This window comes from Scomber japonicus, chromosome 16, assembly GCF_027409825.1.
Source record: "Scomber japonicus isolate fScoJap1 chromosome 16, fScoJap1.pri, whole genome shotgun sequence".
In the NCBI taxonomy this organism is placed as follows: domain Eukaryota; kingdom Metazoa; phylum Chordata; class Actinopteri; order Scombriformes; family Scombridae; genus Scomber; species Scomber japonicus.
Genome location: NC_070593.1, coordinates 16,739,578 through 16,758,548, shown reverse-complemented (window position 1 = coordinate 16,758,548; position 18,971 = coordinate 16,739,578). Strand labels below are relative to the sequence as shown.

The window sequence follows — 18,971 nt, the reverse complement described above, 5'->3', positions numbered from 1 at the left end:
ACTTCATTTCAGGACAGAAAGTTATGATACAGAGTGAGAAACAAAAACATCGTGGCGACGAGGAGGTAGTTAAAGAACTGGTGAGTATAACATTATAAATGGTATCTAATTTAGGTTGCTATTTCCAGTGAATACAAGAGCTGAAATGTTTTTTTCTATTGCAGTTGTGTTTTTTTACTTACTCATCACAGGTAATGAGGCCTTGCATGATTAAAAACATGATTATTTTCCTCAACAGTGCATGGTCAATGGGGTCTCCTATGAAAAAATTGCTCAAGAAGGGGGCAACACTAGCTCCCTGGAGATCTTCTTCTCCGGTTTTCCTCGCATGGTTGGGCTTTCATTCTTCCCAAGGCTGCGCCAGCTTACCATAGTGGGCCAGAACATAAAACACATTGAGGGTCTTGAGTGCTGTCCTTTGCTCCAAGAGCTCTGGGTAGTCCAGTGTCATCTGACTGTAAGTTTGTCATGCTGCTACGATGTCTAGTAATGTTGCTCTATTGATAACGATTATAATGAATAATATAATTTAAATATTTGGACTTTGGTTATTACAGCCCATGGTTTATATTCAAAACGAATACAGTTTTTTGCTTTAGTGCTGGGGTTCTGTAACCATGATTTCCCCTTCTCTGTGAAATCTAATGAAAAAAAATTTTTTGGTGTATGGTGTAGCACACTACACACGTGTAATGTTATCCATCTTCTCTCGATTACAGGAAATATCTGGATTTCAGAATTGCCTTCAACTAGAGAAACTCTATCTATACGATAACCAAATCTGTGAAATAAATAATTTGGAATTGCAGGTCAACATAGAAGTCCTGTGGCTCAACAATAACTGCATAACACAGATACAGGTTTGGAGAACAAATGATGATTTTGCCTACAATATCTATCTATCTATCTATCTATCTATCTATCTATCTATCTATCTCACCAGTATTTTTACCCACAATTTAGTCAGTTAATATGAATGTGTATGTTTTGTCAAAGTAACACGCTCCCATTTTTGATCAGTTATCTGTTTTGTGTGGTTGTTTTTTTTTTCTAAAGGGCTTGAACACGCTTCAAAACCTCAAAGAGCTAAACCTTGCTGACAATAATATTGAAAAGATTGGTAGGTTTTTACAATCCTCTGTATTTTCTATTTAAGTTTAATTGAGATTCAGTGAGCTGTTTGAAAAAGATTAAATAATTTTGTACTTTCTTATAAGGGCATAGCCTTGATCCTAACGTCAGCCTTCAGCATATTAATCTGTCTGGGAACAAGATCAGCTCCTTTAAGGTAAGATTAAAAACAGAAATTTGCTTTCAAATTCCTTCTGTAAAAAGTTTTCATACTTATTTAAAAAAATTCATATTAAAATCCTTGATCTGAAAAAAGTGCATTTGAAATTATTGTGAAATGTCAGGGTCCAGGCCAGTTCATATTTTCAGTTTCTACAATTCACTGGGTACACAAGACCTTTTATTGAGGTATTGAGAATAATAACTTCATTTTTGCTATTCTAGATTCAATGATATACATTCATGACATTTAAACAAATAAAAAATGTTTTATTTTGATATGTGGGTTGAGTTCTTGTTATTCAGTTATACATCTTAGACATATACTGTGGCGGACACACGCTCACTCATTCAGAGCATTTAAACCAGGTCCTTGTCTGGTTCAAGGACATTCTGACAGGAAACAAAAAGTTTTGTGAATGTAGCTGTGATTGAAGTTAACACCCTGACCCTGGACAATAATTGCATTCTTTAAAGCAAAGGCTGGAATAGGACAAAAGGTGGATTGCAGGAATATCTTTCATTGCACGGAGGGCCCAGGGTATTGCAACAAATGTGGACTCAAACACAGTGTTTTTCAATTTGTAAAAGCCCCTTTGTCATTACAATGTGGCATTTCTTTTTAGCTATTATACTGCAAGTACAGGGGGAAAATTAAATAAATGCCAGTTTCAAAAGAAATGTTTGTCTTATGATAACATCTGTGTAATATTTAAAGTTTCTTTTCAATGTTCTTTTCATCAATTTGCAAGTTGCCAGATTACATCTGATTGGTCTAAACTTTTCTATTATACTATCCTGCTCTTTTTACTTACTGATAATCTAACTGAAGGATACATTTGGCATATTGTAAAATACATGCCATGTATCTCCAGTAGCTGCCTGATAACAACCAATTTTACTTTTTGTGGTTCTTATAAAATGAAAAAAAATCAAAATCAAAAATCTTAATTTCCTGTTGGTGGACAGTGGGTTTTTTTAGGGCACATCTTCAGACTTGACAGACCGACTGAAACCCTGTTGGCTTACAAGCCTGTATGTTTTGTTGTTGTAACAGGAGCTGACCCTGCTTGCCCATTTACCTCATCTGAGAGAACTAGCACTGAAGGACCCCACGTCAACCCCAAACCCAGTGTGTCTGCTGTGTAACTATGCCACACACGTTCTTTACCACATGCCAGGCCTCCTGTGTCTTGACACTTACGATGTCTCAAGCAAGCAAGTCAAGGAGGCAGCCGAGGTATTGACACAGAGCTCCTCTCAGTGTCTTTTGGTTTATTTATTATGTCTTATGCATCACAAGCACATTTTCCTTTTTGTTCAAATTATCATATTTGATGTCTTTTGAAGCTCAATGAATATTACATTTGAATTTAAAATCTTTAATTTAATATAGGTCTGTGGGTTTTTTTAAATGTGTTGGATCTTATTGAATCATCAGCTCTCAGTTAAAGTCTTCTCATTTTTCTTTTAGTCTACTGTGATGAAGAAGATGATGTATTACAACATGCGTGTGCGCACTGCTCAGAGGAATCTGGCAGAGACCCGGTTGAGTTTTACAGAGAAGAAGAAAACCTTGTTGCAGTTACCTGAAGAATGCATCAGAATACTCAATCACACCCTCAAAAATGTACGTGCAATTCTAGAAACGTTTTAGAAAAATGTTTTAGTTGCTGTAATAAGAGAACAGGATAAGTTATATAGCTGTTATCTTCAGATGCAGATTGTCGCTCTTATGTTAAGAGACTTGCTTTTATTTGAATACATTCCTAGCTTGAACGTGAGCTCTACAAGAAGCCGGCTGGTCGCAAGAAGTCTGCGTGTACATCTGAGGATGGACCTCTCCATGTGGTGGAAGGTTTAACTGACAAAAGTGACCCAAACACTGACGTCAGTTGTGATCCCACCACAGAGAAAAAAATACTCCGAAAGATAGAATTACTGAAGGAGAGGCAGATGCTATGGACCAGGAGACTGGATGAGTTAGTTGCATGTTTGAATAAGATAGAGATAAAAAAAAATCTTTGTAGAATTGATCCTCGTACATTACAATTTTCTTCTAAGAAGCATAGAAATAATATTTATTTTTCTTCATGCAGAATTGAATGTTGGTATGAGTGGCATTTGGGCCAAGCTACAAACAGAATGGAGTATACTGTCCAGTTTCTGCTGATGGAGTTAGAAAGTGTTGGAAATATTCGTTTGGAAGAAGGCTGTTCCACAGACCCTTGGTACTTATGTGGTTTTGTTAATTGTGCAGTGACTACAATCCTCATGTAACTCATTCTTGAAAGGGGGAAATCTAAAGCAAACTTCACTCACCTCCTCAATATTCTGTGTTATGTATTCAACAGGTTTACTTCCTGTTCTGACCTCCTGCTTTCCCGCTTCTCTCATTTGGACTACAAGAATCATGGCATCACTGGCATTAAGATAAATAGAGTTATCCGCATCCACAACAGTGCTTTGAGGCTTCGCTTTGAGGACCGACTTCATACCCTGCAAGCCAGTGAAGAGTCTGTTACCTTTTCACAGTAAGTCAAACTGAGCTGTATTAATGAAAAGCAATCACTTTTGAGGTTTCACCAATAACTTGACATGATTTGATAATAACAGTACTATCCATTATTAGTTTAAATCTAATGTACACATTTTAAGCAGGACTTACAGACGACGGCTGGAGCACTTGTTCTACATTGCTGACCCTGCAAAAAAAAGTGAGAAGAACGACATTTTGTGCATTCTAGAGGAAGGCTTCAAAACGCCAGAACAATTGAAGGTGTGTTTACTGCTGTACGGGGAATTTCTACACAACACAATCAACCCCCTCTAATATGCAGAAATAATTATATCATCTTATACAATATTTATCTTATACAATATCTACTGTATCTCATTTTCCATGAGGTCAAAATCTTGATGAATTTTACCATATTAACTTTGAATTAGGCCTTGGGAAGAGAAGGTGCGATACCTTTATCCAATAGCCTGATTGTGTCCGAACAGCCTAGAATTGAGTACACACTCCGCCAGGCCCACCAAGGGCACTCCAAGAACAGTACGGACACTATCCCCTTCAGACATGGTGGGTTAATTTTGCTCCTAATATTATGTCACTTTCCTCTTAACTGGGACTTTTTTTTTCTTAAAAGCCAAAATGCTGTGTTTTTTTCTCTGTAGGGGAGGTTAGTGTCTGCAAAGTGTTTGTGGCCCACAGCACACAAATCCAAGAGGGAGAAACGGTGGAAAGAAGCAACTATCCCAGAGCTTTCTCTGTATATTGCAATGTGGACATTAAACATAAAACTGCAATGAGTGAAGGTACATCAGGAGGAATGAAAAAAAATATTTTTCATTCACTATTGTACAATGATCTGTGGTTATTTGGGGGGTTTTTTTCAGAGAGACCCCGCTCCTCCAAAACACACACTGGTTCTGAGTGCAGTCCCAAACGAAGACAGTGGTTCGTGTTTGATCATGAGCTTGTCTTGCCTGAGTACATCATATATTTTGAATACATCACTGGGGTAAACAATTGGTTTCTTTACTGTTTGATAACATGACATGTTACATGGGTCATCTATTACTGGACTATTTAAATTCTTCCCATGTGTGCTTCCTCTTGGTTACACCCTTTAGAGATGTTATCTCTATATTATATATCATTTTATAATGCATAACTGTATAGTTGAAGCACTGGATGTATTCTTTTTTAAACTTCATTTTTTGAAAACATGAAGCCAATTTTTGTGTTCATGGCTAACAGATGATAACACATAATTCTGATTTATACTTCTTTTCACTTACATATAGTACATACAATGGATTTCACACAACACTCACCACAAGTTAATAATTGTGAACCTATCCATGAATACTCATCTTTTAAAGCCTTTTGTTGTGCTGTTATTAGGACCAAGAACAACCTGCATTGCCAGGCCGTAACATAGATAGACACGGTATTCCTTCCGATGATACCATCCTGGACAAGGAAGTCCTCAACATGGAACCTGTGCTGAAACCACAGCCCAGGTTGTTGAGCTTGGATGAAAAAATTCTTCTTAACGTGGCCAGAGCCAATGTCCTCAGTCAGATCACTGTAAGTATTCTTGCTTTTTAAATGCGGGTTTGATATTGAAAGCACTCACAATGGGCTCTCATCAATGTGTTGAATCTCCAGGTGCTGAACCTCCACGGCAACAGTCTGAGCAAAATAAAAGAAATTTCCCGCATTACAGCTCTGCGGCATCTAACCATCAGCTTTAATGAGTTTACACGCCTGGATGACATTTCTCATATGGTAAGAGTCACATTAGAAAATTAAACTAAAGAATGTGTGTGTAAAGTCATTAGGAAGCAGCATTTTTATTGTCTTACTACATACTGTATATGATTTAGGACCACAGCATTAAATAGAAGTATAAACATTCATTGTTTCTCTTATCTAAATTGCAGCCCAACCTTGAGTTTTTGGATGCTAGCTATAACCGCCTAGTGACTCTAGAGGGGCTGAGAGGGTTGGGACAGCTCAAAGAGCTTGATGTGCGGTGGAACAAGTTGACCAATGCCAGAGAGGATACAGCTGTGCTGAGAAAACACACACCTGCCCTGCTGAAACTAGACACCCGATACAACCCCTGGAACAGGGTGCGTTCTGTGATCAAAAATTGAATGAAATCTAAATATAAAACTGGTTGAAGCTCAAAATACTAATACTAATTTCATATTCAGCATATGCATACAGTATGTGCTGCATTGTTCTGGAAGTGCCCTGTAAGATGTTATACACCAAAGCTGTTTTGCTGCTTTTCAGACGGAGGCAGTCAGAATGACTGTATTGGGCCGTCTCACGACTCTCACACACCTGGACGATGTGCTGGTAGCAGAGGAAGAGGCTGCTTATGCTGTTCAGATGGCTGCTGCATCCAAGATTAACCAGGTAAAACAATTTGCAGATATTAATGTTTATATACATTATATTTAATGTATATTTTTTTATTTTCATTTCTATTGTATGCAAAGTGTAAACAGTTGAATTAGTTAAATGCTCCATACAAGGTTGCAGTATGTGAACATCCATTTTTCAGGATGTGCTGTAATTCAATCAGACCTGTTGACACTGTGCTCGCAGACATCTCTTCTGGCTCACTCACGTACTAACAGTGAACGTCCCCGCAGTCTCAGCTTGCTGTCAACAGCTCACCTCCTGTGTCTACTCAGTCCAGCACCCTGGGGCCTCAGCCGAGACCTGGAACCAGACTGGACTGCAAAGGTGAGCCAGAGGAATGTAGGTTTCTTTGTGAAGGAGCGAATCTTACACAAATGCATTTGAATTTTTCAGAGAAATGCTGCCTCCAGGGGATGCATGATATTGATATTATAAATTAAAATCGATCACAAGATTAACATATTTAATATTTTATACATTTTTGACGTGCTTGTGGTCCGTCCTTGATTTTGACCAGATAACTGCCCTGAACCTTGACAGCCAAAGGATTTCTAAGCTGATCAATCTGAATAAACTGGTCAACCTGCGGTGGGCTTCTTTCAATGATAATGACATCTCTAAAGTGGAGGGGCTGGATAACTGCCTGAAGCTGGAGGAGCTCCTCCTCATGAACAACAACATCAGCACACTCAATGGTCGGTAACAATATCAACTTGACAATGACGCTGATAAATCACAGCAGTTCGATATTTCTAAGTTTCTTTTTATTGGAATCCTAAACCCAAAAATAAAAGGACAGTATCCGTCTTTATTACTGTCTCTTCTCTTCTCTCTGTCTCTTCTAGGACTCTCAAACCTGCACTGTTTAAATAAACTGAGTTTAGATGGAAATCAGCTCTCTAGTCTGGACACCTCGGTCCTTGAACAGCTACCCAACTTGTTCTTTCTGTCTGTGGAGAATAACTGTATCACGTCCCTGTATGGCATCCACAGAGTTCGCTCACTTCTTGAGCTTTACGTTGGGAACAACCAGATTTCTACATCACGAGATATCTACTATCTAAAGGTGAGTGTCTAATAAACCGTTAAAATAAAAACATTTTATACCTGAAAATGTTTTGCAGAAAAATATTTTGTTGCATTTTTGATGTATTACCTGATCTCATATACTGTCCTTCTTTCTTCTGTTCTTCTTACATGTAATCCCATCTTTTCAGGGATTGACAAATCTCATCATTTTGGATCTTTATGGGAATCCTTTGTTGGAGAGGCTAGAAAACTACCGGATATATGTGGTGTTCCACCTGCCCTCCTTAAAAGCACTGGATGGTGTTGCAGTGGTATGTCTGATCAAACCTGTAAAAAAATGTAGTAGTGGTAAAATACACTTAATTACCGGTATACATTTTGTGTTTTATTTTCTGTTGTTTTCTCAAGGAAGCAACAGAGTGTGAAAGTGCAAAGGACATGTTTGGAGGGCGCCTAACCACTGACATGGTAGCAGAAAAGTTGGGCCACTCAAACTACACAGACATCACCTACCTCACCCTGCAGTCCTGCTCCATAAGGTGACAACCTCGATCTGAAATTTAAAATACTAAAAAGTAAGGTGATAAAAGACAAAGCTAAAAAAAAAAAAGGTGCTTTTGTTTCCCACAGGGTGGTTGATCTATCCCCAGCTGACCTGTTCTCTAGCCTGCGCAGTGTCAACTTAGACCACAACAACCTCACCTCCTTCTCAGGCCTCATCTACCTCCCCAACATAAAAGTACAAATTTCACAGTTTCAAAAATATAAATGACAAACACTTGAGCCGTGGACAAATAAATTATATGTATTGTCTTATTTGCAGGCTCTGTGTCTAAATTACAACCACATTGAGTCCATCCTGCCCAGGCAGAAGACTCATCTGACAAACAGACAGTTACTGTACAGCAAAGTCCACTCCAGTGGTTACGGCCAACAGAACCCATCCAAAGGCAACAGGTAATATAACACAGTTCATATTTCAGCAAAGGAAAAGGGATTTTTTTTATCTAAAACTGAAATGTACCGGTTTGTTTTTACATTTTGTTAACTGTGACCATTAGGGGGCAGCACTGACCAGCAAATGTATGAACTTTCTCTTCATTCAGATCTCATTCAGAGCTGTTGCCCATAAATCCACATGAAATCTAGGTTACAATATTGTTTCAAAAAATTGTTCTAAATTTCACCTCAAACTTAGTCAATGTTAATACTCTCGAAATATGTTAACCATTAAATAAGCTGATTTATATTTTTGAAGTTTGTATACAGTATAGTCCAGTATATCATGTCAGTAATGGAATAATCACACTGTACTTTTGAAGAAACCAGTACATAAACAGTGCTGTGACTGTCACTCTTTTGTTTGCCCATACTGTGATTGCCTTGAGGCGGTCTGCACCTGTGAGGTCTGACCAGTTAAATGGAGCAGCAGGGGGGAGAAAGAGATGTTCACTTAACCACAGAGGTTGTAAACTGTCATTCTGTGACTGTGTTTAAGGGAAGCTGGGCCCACTGGCAGCCTCGAGCCTCTGATGGGCAGCCTGGAGGTGTTGCATTTGAGTTACAATGGCATCTCCAATATGGCCAATCTGCAGCTCAGCAGGCTCACCAATCTTAAAGCACTCTTCCTTCAAGGTATGTATGGTTCACGCACCATCCCTCCCATACAAATTCTGTTAAAAGTGCTGTGTATAGAGCCTGTGAAAAGGCAAGCACTACGAGCATAAGCCTCCCATAGACCTTAGGCCAGGTGGGGGAGTTGAAGAAAAGAATGACTGACTTTCTTTTTAACAGCTTTTGATGGCTTTTGATTGAGTTTTGCTTTGTCAGAGAGATTCGTCCCACAAAGGCCACCTTACAGCACTTGCCTTCACTTCCTTTTTCTTTTAGAAACCTTTCAAAACTGTCTTAATTTCAGTGCCTTTTACACCAGGGAAAAACAACAAACACCCTATAAACGTTTGTATTGCCTTAAACGAATTAATTTCTTCAATTTTGGGGGAATTTACGTAAATTTACTTTTTTCCCCTTTTCTCTTATTCTATTTTATCTAGAGAAAGATTATTGTTTTGATAAGCTTTGTTCTCTCCCTAGGTAATGAGATCAGCCAGGTGGAGGGCTTGGAGGGTCTTCACCAGCTCCGAGAGCTTGTGCTAGACAGGAACAGGATCAAAGCCTTGGCTGAGAACTCTTTCATAGCCCAGAGCGTCTTGCTAGAACTGCACCTAGCAGAGAATCGGATCCGGGAGCTCAACCATCTAAATCCTCTGGCGGAGCTCCGCAAGCTCTTCCTTGGCATGAACAAGCTGCAGGTACACTGTCAGACCTTGTGACACGCTGGATTTTTTCTGGAATATTATTTAATACAGCATATTCAGATTTTCAATTAAATTGCTTCAGCACTGTAATTTCCTGAGGTGACCACCAAGGTCATCCTTTGTGTAGTTCTTTGGTTTACCACCAACTTCTGCTGATTGGTTCATATGCAAAATGTGTCAGATGTTTGAGAATATATTTTATTCAGAGCGCAGCAGTATTACTTTCCCCTGCATTTGCAAAGTAAGACATGAAGTATAGTAATCATGAGTCATTACCACCCCACTGTGGCATGCGAGGGGTAGCATTAAGGAGAATCAAGTTTGATTGAAGGTCAGGGCAGTGTGTATGAAGAAAGAGGGGAACAATCAGGACAACGTGTAATCAGCTTCTCAGTCTGCATCTCCTTCTCACACAGGGCAAGTGATTTGCTTTTATGTTGTCAGTTCCTTCTTCCCGTCACTTCCTTAATGTTTTCATGCATTCAATTAAGACTTAAATATACAGCAATCATCACAACGCACCAGTCCTCACTGTGGGGGGGGGTGTCTTTGAATCACAGCCAAGTCTAACCATAAATCTGGGAATAAGAGAAAACACCCCCATGCCCAGTTGCGTGCCCAAACTCTCTCATGAGATTAATGAGAGCTCACATATGTAATCTCTCCCATCAGCTGCTTCTATCCTCCCAACACCAAAATTATGAGAGGTTCTGCCCTAATACATATGTCTGCATTATCACCATACAGCCAGCTACAGCCAGTGGGAAAGTAAAGTTAAAAGAGGGAATTAAATCTTTTTTGAAAAATCTTGTTTTTCCTCTATTTGTTGTAGGACATCACAGAGCTCGACAAACTAGAAGTTCTTCCCTCACTAACGGAGCTCTCTGTTGTTGGCAATCCTGTGAGTATTCCCAGTTTGTTTTTGTATTTAACCGAATTAGGTGTTCTGAACTGGTATAGATTAGTGTCCATGGTCCTTTTGCTGTTAGAAGCTTTGCACAGAGACATTAATCCAATAGCTGTTAGTCACAGGACTCTTAGAACTGTTTCACTCGTAAACAAATTATCAAAAGCACGCTTACAGGCTCAGTTTCTCACTTGCACTATCCAAACCACTAACCCAGTGTAACAGTGGTTCCAAATTAAGTGATTACATGATGGCCGTCTGCTGCGCCTCAAACTGGCCGGCATCAGAGACAAATCCGTTGACCAAATGGCAGGCAGCTATTGGACCAGTTACATCACCCATCTGGAGCTCATGGATCAGGCCTGAGCAGAGCCTGCAGCCCAGGGCCTCCCCATCGTCCACAGGGCCATGCTCAGCTGTGGTGGCCTCTTTACTGCTCGACCCCATCCCCCTTCTCTTCCCATAGGGGGGGGTTAATCCTGCCAGGGGGTAGAAGCCAACAGCCACCCTTGAGACAATACTCCTGCTGTTGCCCGCATGAGATCTCTACTTCACCCATGTTCCCTCGCCAAAGTCTGTCTCCTCTTCTCCACTGGACATCCACTGGCACACACTCACAACCTAATCACAGCAGCAGTGTCCTGGAGGAACATACAGTTCTTTCACTGGGCAGGCTGGATTTGTACCCTGGACAGAGGGTGCCCTCAGCTGGGCAGGGAACTATTGGCTGCTGTCAGCTGGGTCACTGGAATAGCTGTTAGGAACATACATGCTATGTCTGGGACCCACATAGCAACATCTTTCTCCCAGATGTCTCATCTCTCTTCATTAGGTTCCAGTATTAAATTATTGTAGTTAGGGTCAGAGTAATGCATTTCATAAAACAGGCGCATTTTTGTTTTTTATTTCAGGTGGCACGCAATTCTCTCCACAGGCCTGCAGTCGTGCTGCGTCTGTCACGGTTGCAGGTCCTGGATGGAGTGATGGTCACGCTGGAAGAAAGGACCAGAGCTGAACTCCTCAGTGCAGATGCATCAGTGAGAACTCCACACGCACATCCCTACTGACTGAGAAATACTCAGTATATGTACATATTTACCTTCCAATCAAAAACAGAAGTGTGTGGTTAGAGTTTTCAGGAAAGGAACCTTTTTTCTCCACACTTTGCTGCTTTACTGTGAATATGACTGAATTACGAATAAAGAAAGATCCTGTTTGTGTAAAACCTCATAATGGGCCTTATCATGTAAGATTTAGTCCAACCGAAAGAATCAACAATAACAACAAACAACAGCAGTGATCCAAAAAAGGGAAAAGCATGGATCAAACTCTTTTAGTCTGACTGATTTGATGTTCATGTAATGAGAGACCAGGGCTGTAATTCTCCTGCAGCTCTGAATTAAAAGCAGCCTAAGCCTGCTGGCATCATCCTGCTGATTAGATGAAATGTGCCCGGCCGATAATGCACCAGTGGATTTACCCCCTATTAGTCAGGTCAACACGACCCCCTCTGCTTGTTAATCGTAGATGTTGAAATGACAGGGCAGGGATCCTGGGTTTTCTCATTAAAAGACACAAACCCAAACCCCCCCCCCCCCCCCCATTGACTCTCATAACTGCCACCTCAATTGTCACTCTCATTTTATGCCTCTATGTGCTTTTGTTTGAATTTGAACATTGTTATTGATGAGTAGTAATTACTATTCCCCCTATAAGATGCTTACATATGTGGAACAACAAGCAATCTAATCACCAATCCCTTGCCAAGTGTGTGCATGGAGGGGACACACTGTACTGACAGTTGTAGCCATAGGAGGGTGGAGAAAAGAGAAACAGGGTTACATGTTAGAAAGGGTAATGAGTTTGCCTCTAAGGCACTTAAAAGATCATATTCATATTATCCCAATATCTGATTATGTATACTTGGGTATTACTTTTGTCTCCTCGTGATCCTTATTTAATATTTCTTTAAAGCCATGTCCCCAGTGCCCTGGAGCTTCTCTTCTTGCCACTGAAATAAATCTACCTGGACTCCTACCCCTCATGCCTCGTAACACTCCTCTAAGAGGAATGAGTATAAGTGGAGGCCTGCAGAACTTAATGTGTGGTCATGATATCCTTCCAAGTAACATGGATGAGGCCCAACCTCATTACACACACAAATGTGAGTGTGACATCTCTCCTCTTCCAAATTATGAGCTTCTTGATGACTAGCTATAATTGCGCAAAACATTATTCTTTAGATAAGCATGTATATATTAAATGAAGAGATATGTTTATTCAAGTGCTAGCAGAGTAAAAAGTAAAACTTTTCAGTATTATAATGTACATAGTAATTAGTACTTCTGGTTCCAGCTCTCCAAACCTCACACCTATGTTTATTCCCAATCTCAGACAAGAGGCACAAGCACAGTAATGTTGGTCGAAGTGGCCAAAGCGACATTACCCTCAGACATATCCGAAGGGCAGGAAGCAACCTGCCAACCACAGGTCTCCTTCTCGATGGGAACAGAGTCATCATCACATATCCCAACCAGGAGCAAGACAGCAGGTTGGTAAAGCCACAGTTAGAGAGATTGTGTTTCTTTAAAATGTGGCAGACCTTTCTAAGGAAACAGAAGAAGTCTGAAAGTCTACATTATTGTATTCCAGATTCCCAAACGATGGTAAACATCCACCCATGTAGGTGCCAGAAGATACTCCGTGTCAATCAGTACACAATCCAAAGGTGAACATGAGACAGAATTTACTGTGATGTGGTAAAATACCAAAGTGTGTTTTTGTCCTGCCACAGAATGTAGGACATTAATATATACATAATATACTTTATTGAAGGTGTTTTAAAGTTTTCCTTAATATGAGCATCTATATATTTGTCTGAGCATAATTCAAGTGCCTTTTCTTTTTTGACACAATAAATACCTTTCTAAACTTTTTAAAATTGATGGACCTCACATGTAAATAAATGAACCCTTGCTGCTCTTTGAAATATAATAAAGAAAATTAGGCTTCTTATGGGGGCGTGTAGTGCATCCCTTTCAAATGCATTTATAATGACTGACTTTATGTTCTACCCACAGAGGTGGATCACTAACCATGGTAATCTGAGGATGAGAGGTTTTGGTGTCATTTCTACTGCTATCCTATCCTTGGCCCCAGACAAGTGAAAAAACACTCACAGATGTAAGGGCGTGTGAGGCTGGCATGTTGTGTCCATCGGGTCAAATGCATCCCCAACAAGTGGATAATCCAGCTTTAGCACACCTCTCTGCGGACTATAATCTGCAATCACTCAGATAAAGATGTAATCTTGAATGAGGTCCAAATGGATTTCAGAGATTGTCAGTTTTATCATGTTAGCCTCTTTTCGAAAAGCCCACCACGGTTTCGCCTCTAATAGACAAATCTCATGTGTTGTAACTGGAAATCAACCAGTAACCTACTCCGCTCAACATTTATGATGTTAGTTCTGATGCACATGAGATTATAATCCTCCCTGACATCCCGTCAATTTAGTCTAGTAGTGTTGTAGAAACACCAGTATGAGCCTCACAGTAAATGTGGAAGATACAACCTGATCTGTACTATGTCATCAAAAACCTTTCATCCTGGGACCTTTAATAAAATGTATAGTGAACAACGTTTTTTAAAGTTAAATTATTGTTTTACTCTTCTTGAGACCTGTTCATTTTTGTTCCACTAGACTTAATAATTGAGCTGGGATCCACTTTTAGGTAATAATCGCTATGTCTTAAATTATAAATTAAACAATACCAAAATGAAAGACCTCAACATTTCACCAAAGCACATCACCTTGAGTTGGTTTACAAGTTGTAATATTGAAACAAAAAAAAAAAAAAAATCAACATTTCCTTTAATATTCCCTCCACCAACCTTAACTGCAGAGTTTATGCATCAGTGATGTCGGTGTGACCACTAGGTGTCCTTAGAGCTCCATTTGCTCGCCCTCTATGACACTGCTAATCGGCCTTAAATGAATTCACCTTTTCCGCTGCAGGTAGTAATTTATCAGCAGAGGACGTATCCGTGTATTTGTGTTTCTTGTCTGCATAGCCTTTGCTGAACTCACAAAGCAACATCCAATTCTAGAGAGCAGAAGTGAAAAGCTCTCCCCAAACAAGCTTCTCTAATGCATGTACTTAACTTCTCTTAATTTGTGTTAATTCCCAGCATTAAGCTGGGCTAATGACTGTGCAAGTGAGTGCACTGTCATTACCTTGCTCTGCCTGACATCAAATGGCATCTGATGGACTCACACAAAAAAAAAGAAGAAAAAAAAAAAAAAGAAACTAATGCACAGTGAGAGTGCTCTAATGCATTAGATATTGCAAAGGATAATTACACATTTAATATTTGTGTACAGTATGTGCAGTATGGATATGTTAGAAGTATAAATGTTTTTAATGCAATTGTATGTCTGTGTAGTGTAAGCCTATAGTGAGTATACTGCCTCATACAGTATGTTTCTCTTTGCATATCTGTCAGTATTTCTAACATTAAAATGACATTAGCATAAAGATTGTGAATAATTCATCAGTTCTGAGTGAACCCAGATGCACTGCTTTCTCTGTCTATCTCCCTCCCTCTCTCCTCCCTGCTCGCTCCTCCATGTGAGCAGACCACATGGTTCGTAGCCGGTTTAATGGGATGGAATGTGACAGGTTATGTTTTCATCTGCCTGATATGGAGCCTGGCTCGGGCGGGAGGGGACGAGAGGGAGAAAGAGAGATGGGGAGAGAAAGGGGGTGAGAGAGTTGGTCTCTACTGTTGTAATCTGGACTCATAATTAGATGTGTTTGTGCTTGTCGTGAATCAGTTATAGATGATGCCGCCCCCGACCCCCCGCCTTCACCCTCACCCACACCAACACATGCACACACACACACACACACACACACACACACAGACTCATGTACACATAGAAAAACACATGCTCTGTATGGGGCCATTACTGCTGGTCCACTAACTCCCTACATTTGCTGTGTCTGTGCATTCAGAGCACCATTAGTCCAAGACTCTGTGAATAATTGCTGAATGGACCATGTTTTCACTGCTATCTACTCAGGTTCCAGTGTTGGGGGGTTGTGTCGTGGGGGAAGTGAGAGGGATGAGGACATTGATTGATGCTTGATGCCGCAGATAATACAGCATCTTGTGCAGTGCTTATCGAAGCATTATGCAGAGTATACGTAATGGATGAACAACATTAAACTCCACATGCATTACACATTTACCAGCTTGTATTAACGCCAGAAGTGCTCCAGTGGAGGTTACAATTACACCAACATCCTCACTTGACTTGAAATTGCGGCTGTAAAAATGAAATGTTCACCCGACATTTGGCTACTGATGGCAACCAACTACAGGTCATCAGCAAAATATAAATTATTTTGTTTTCAGAAGGTGCATATTATGTCCCGGGGTTTATTTTTCATCCCCACACACACATCCTCTGTTCAAAAACAATCTTGCCATATTGCCTCTCTTGAAATCTGTCATTGAGTTATTGTTGTCGCTTGTCATTTTCCTGTAATTTGTTTCCAGTGAGGCTCCCTGGAATAAAGAGGGAATGAGAAGGAAAACACAGATAACAGAATGGACTGAGAGTGACAATTAGAATGAAAAGGAAAATGCTTTTATTTTCTGTAAACATTTTTGGTGAGAGCAGACGCATTAAATCTTAACTGCTATTCATTTCTGGGCTTGAGTGTGATTTATCACATTATTGAGCTTGTGTGTCATTTATCACATTATTTCAATCACTCAAAGCGTGTTCCTCGGTGCAAATGCAAGAAAACAAGGTAACACAATAACAAACAGCAGACAAATAACCTATTTTTGTAAGTTCATTGGGAAATTTTCACAGCACAGTCAGATGGTCTGCTTTTTGTTGATAGGCCAATTTCGTATCAGCCTTTTTTCACTCCATGATATTTAGGGCCCAAGCACAATGGCCCAGTGGTCCCTGGCACTGAATGTGCAAGGAACCTTTTGTATTATTCTGGAACACCATTACATTGTTTATGGGCTTGAGATTCATGAAAACTCATGAAAATTGGTGCACACATAAGAAAATGGTTCTGTTGTGATTGGACTCAGGCATGGCCAGCGGGCTCCATATTACCCGTTGGGATAAAGTTGCATTAATGCTTGTTAAATTCAGTGGGATCTCTGATCATTCCAGAAAGTTTTTTTTGACATTTTTTCACCTGATAGGAAGTCAGCCATTTTGGATTTTCTGTATCAATTAACCTTTTTCCAAACACATGTTTGAGGCCAAAAGAGCTAGCAAATATCTGATATCGTAATTAGGCTTGGGCATGGCACCAGCTCTGTGGCAGATTTCAGATGTATCTCACATTGGTGTTCATCATCTGTGCCCAACTGGAAATTGGCCATTTAAAATTTCTGTGTGTTTTTCCCGTTATATGCAAACATTTTGAAACTCTTCCTAGAGAGTTCATTGGATTCATTTGAAATTTGCTTTGTGTAAGTAGACAAATGAGACACTAAATTGCAAAGGAATAGTCAATACTTATGATGATGTCATAAGTCATGTAACAAATTTGGTCAGTGAAATCTCAAGACCTTCATGATGCATGATCCATTCATGATTCATGATGACGAGGAAGCTGTTGTAACTTGGCTGCACATTGTCCAATCAGCCCCAATTTTCATATGCTGGATAATGGTCCAGGAACTGTAATTGTTGCACCACCTAGTGACAACAGGAAGTCTGTCTTATGTGACAAATATCATATTTACATTACATTTAAATGGTGTGGCATACACGTGATGTACAGGAACATGACGTATAATTAGTGGGTGTTCTCTAGCGCCACATAGTGGACACAAGAAATTATATTTACTCCTTTGGGCAACATATGGTTTTAAGAAAAAAATATGTACGCATATAAAGCAGCCTCCACTAAATTAAATGCTGCATTTATGATCTGCTGGCGTAACACTTCCTACTAGCAACAGGAAGTAAAGCCTTATGTCACAAACTTCCTTTGATTTACATGAAATTTAAAGTGTGTGGTCTACATTTGATATTCAGCAACATAATGTACATTTAGTGTGTGTTTTTTAGCACCACATAGTGGAGACAGGGAGGAATCATTATTTCCTTCATGCAATGTCCAATATTCAGGAAATTGTATATGTATTTTAGTTGCCCTCTGGTAAATATATTACTGCATGTCAGCCAACCTCCAGTTCATCATGTGTTCCACTTCCTCTGACACATGTGAGGTGCGAGTGCCTGTTCATCGCTTGTTGCAGCTTTAATTGCATTTGTGTTTCTCCTTTAATGACTCTTAAGTCTTAATTCAAGTATACATTCTTCATCAGGCAGCAGTAACAAAAACAGAGCAATGATTTAAAATGAGTGGTGCTATGGGAGGATTACAGGGTGCAATACATGTTGTCGTGATGGTTCATTGTGTCCCACACAGAACAGAAATTGCTTTTTCAAGATGACAAGGAAACACAACCTCCTGTCCACCCTTATCCCCTCAGCCACAGTGAAGAATAGCAACAACAACAAGTTTAATCTCCTTTACTCCAGATTATTGTCTTCCTTTGTGTTGATATTGTGGCCTTTTTAGTTGATCACTTCATGATCCTCCTTTTTGCCCTCCTACTTCCTAAGTAAATCAACATTTTGGGGAACCAGACACTTGGCCACAATCACTTTCATTATATTGAAATAATAAAATACTTGTAGGATTTGCTCTTTCTGTATTAACAACACAATAACAAGGATTTACAATGTAATATTAATATGTCTAATCCTATGTCAGTTTTGGGGGTCAACTAAGCGCATTACATTCAGGATTTAAAGATGCTGGCAAGTGCAAAGTTGGAAAATTATTCAGGATAAGGAGAATAAACATCCTTGTGGGATGTGTCATTTGGTGTAATAATAAATGCTCATTTCATTGTTCAGTGTAATCAAGTGGTAAAATCATGTTATTTGTTGAGGAGGGCTGTGTCCTCTTATTATTTGACTGCTAGGTATGATCACTTTTTGCAAAATGCAGTTTATTATACAGCTATTCAGTACAGCTGGACGTGATTGTCACTCCTTATAAACCTATAACTAAATAGCAGTTATAGTTTTGTTGTCACTATTTTCGGTGTTTTTTTTAACGCAGTGTAAATATGATTAAATATAATGCCTTTCTTCAAAAAAACACATCAAACACGAATTTGTGCTATCAATGTTTGCAATAATAAATGTGTGTGTGTGTGTGGTTGAAGAAGAGACGGGGTTGGGCGTGTAGGAGGTGGGGCTTACAAGTTTCCATCCAATCAGAGGACTCACTCTCTCCTTGTCCCCGTTCTCATTGGCTACAATCTGTTTGTGTCCATGCCGATGTGTGTTGCTTGGCTTTCTAGCGGTTAGCTAGCAGCTAATGTTGATGCTGGCGATTTCCGCCTTTTTCCCCACATT

General features: G+C 39.7%; 1 protein-coding gene across 1 annotated transcript; it reads left to right on the top strand.

Annotated features, from left to right (window-relative positions):
• Positions 1-23: 23 nt before the first annotated feature.
• lrrc9 (leucine rich repeat containing 9) lies at positions 24-14,699 on the top strand. Its single transcript, XM_053335153.1, has 32 exons — positions 24-80; positions 239-457; positions 720-860; positions 1,057-1,120; positions 1,218-1,288; positions 2,348-2,530; positions 2,765-2,920; positions 3,064-3,272; positions 3,390-3,521; positions 3,645-3,824; positions 3,952-4,069; positions 4,240-4,375; positions 4,471-4,627; positions 4,712-4,817; positions 5,204-5,389; positions 5,471-5,590; positions 5,746-5,937; positions 6,104-6,229; positions 6,422-6,562; positions 6,756-6,933; positions 7,084-7,304; positions 7,456-7,578; positions 7,676-7,806; positions 7,898-8,006; positions 8,091-8,224; positions 8,766-8,902; positions 9,362-9,579; positions 10,418-10,486; positions 11,404-11,529; positions 12,479-12,656; positions 12,887-13,043; positions 14,684-14,699. The coding sequence occupies exons 1-32, from the start codon at positions 24-26 to the stop codon at positions 14,697-14,699; spliced, it is 4,491 nt and encodes a 1,496-aa protein (XP_053191128.1).
• The last annotated feature ends 4,272 nt before the right edge of the window (positions 14,700-18,971 follow it).

Coding starts and splice junctions, on each gene's coding strand:
- lrrc9 (XM_053335153.1), top strand. CDS start 24: ATGATACAGAGTGAGAAACAAAAACATCGTGGCGACGAGGAGGTAGTT. Junction 4,376..4,470: donor CACTATCCCCTTCAGACATG/GTGGGTTAATTT, acceptor TTTTCTCTGTAG/GGGAGGTTAGTGTCTGCAAA. Junction 5,591..5,745: donor TGGATGACATTTCTCATATG/GTAAGAGTCACA, acceptor TCTAAATTGCAG/CCCAACCTTGAGTTTTTGGA.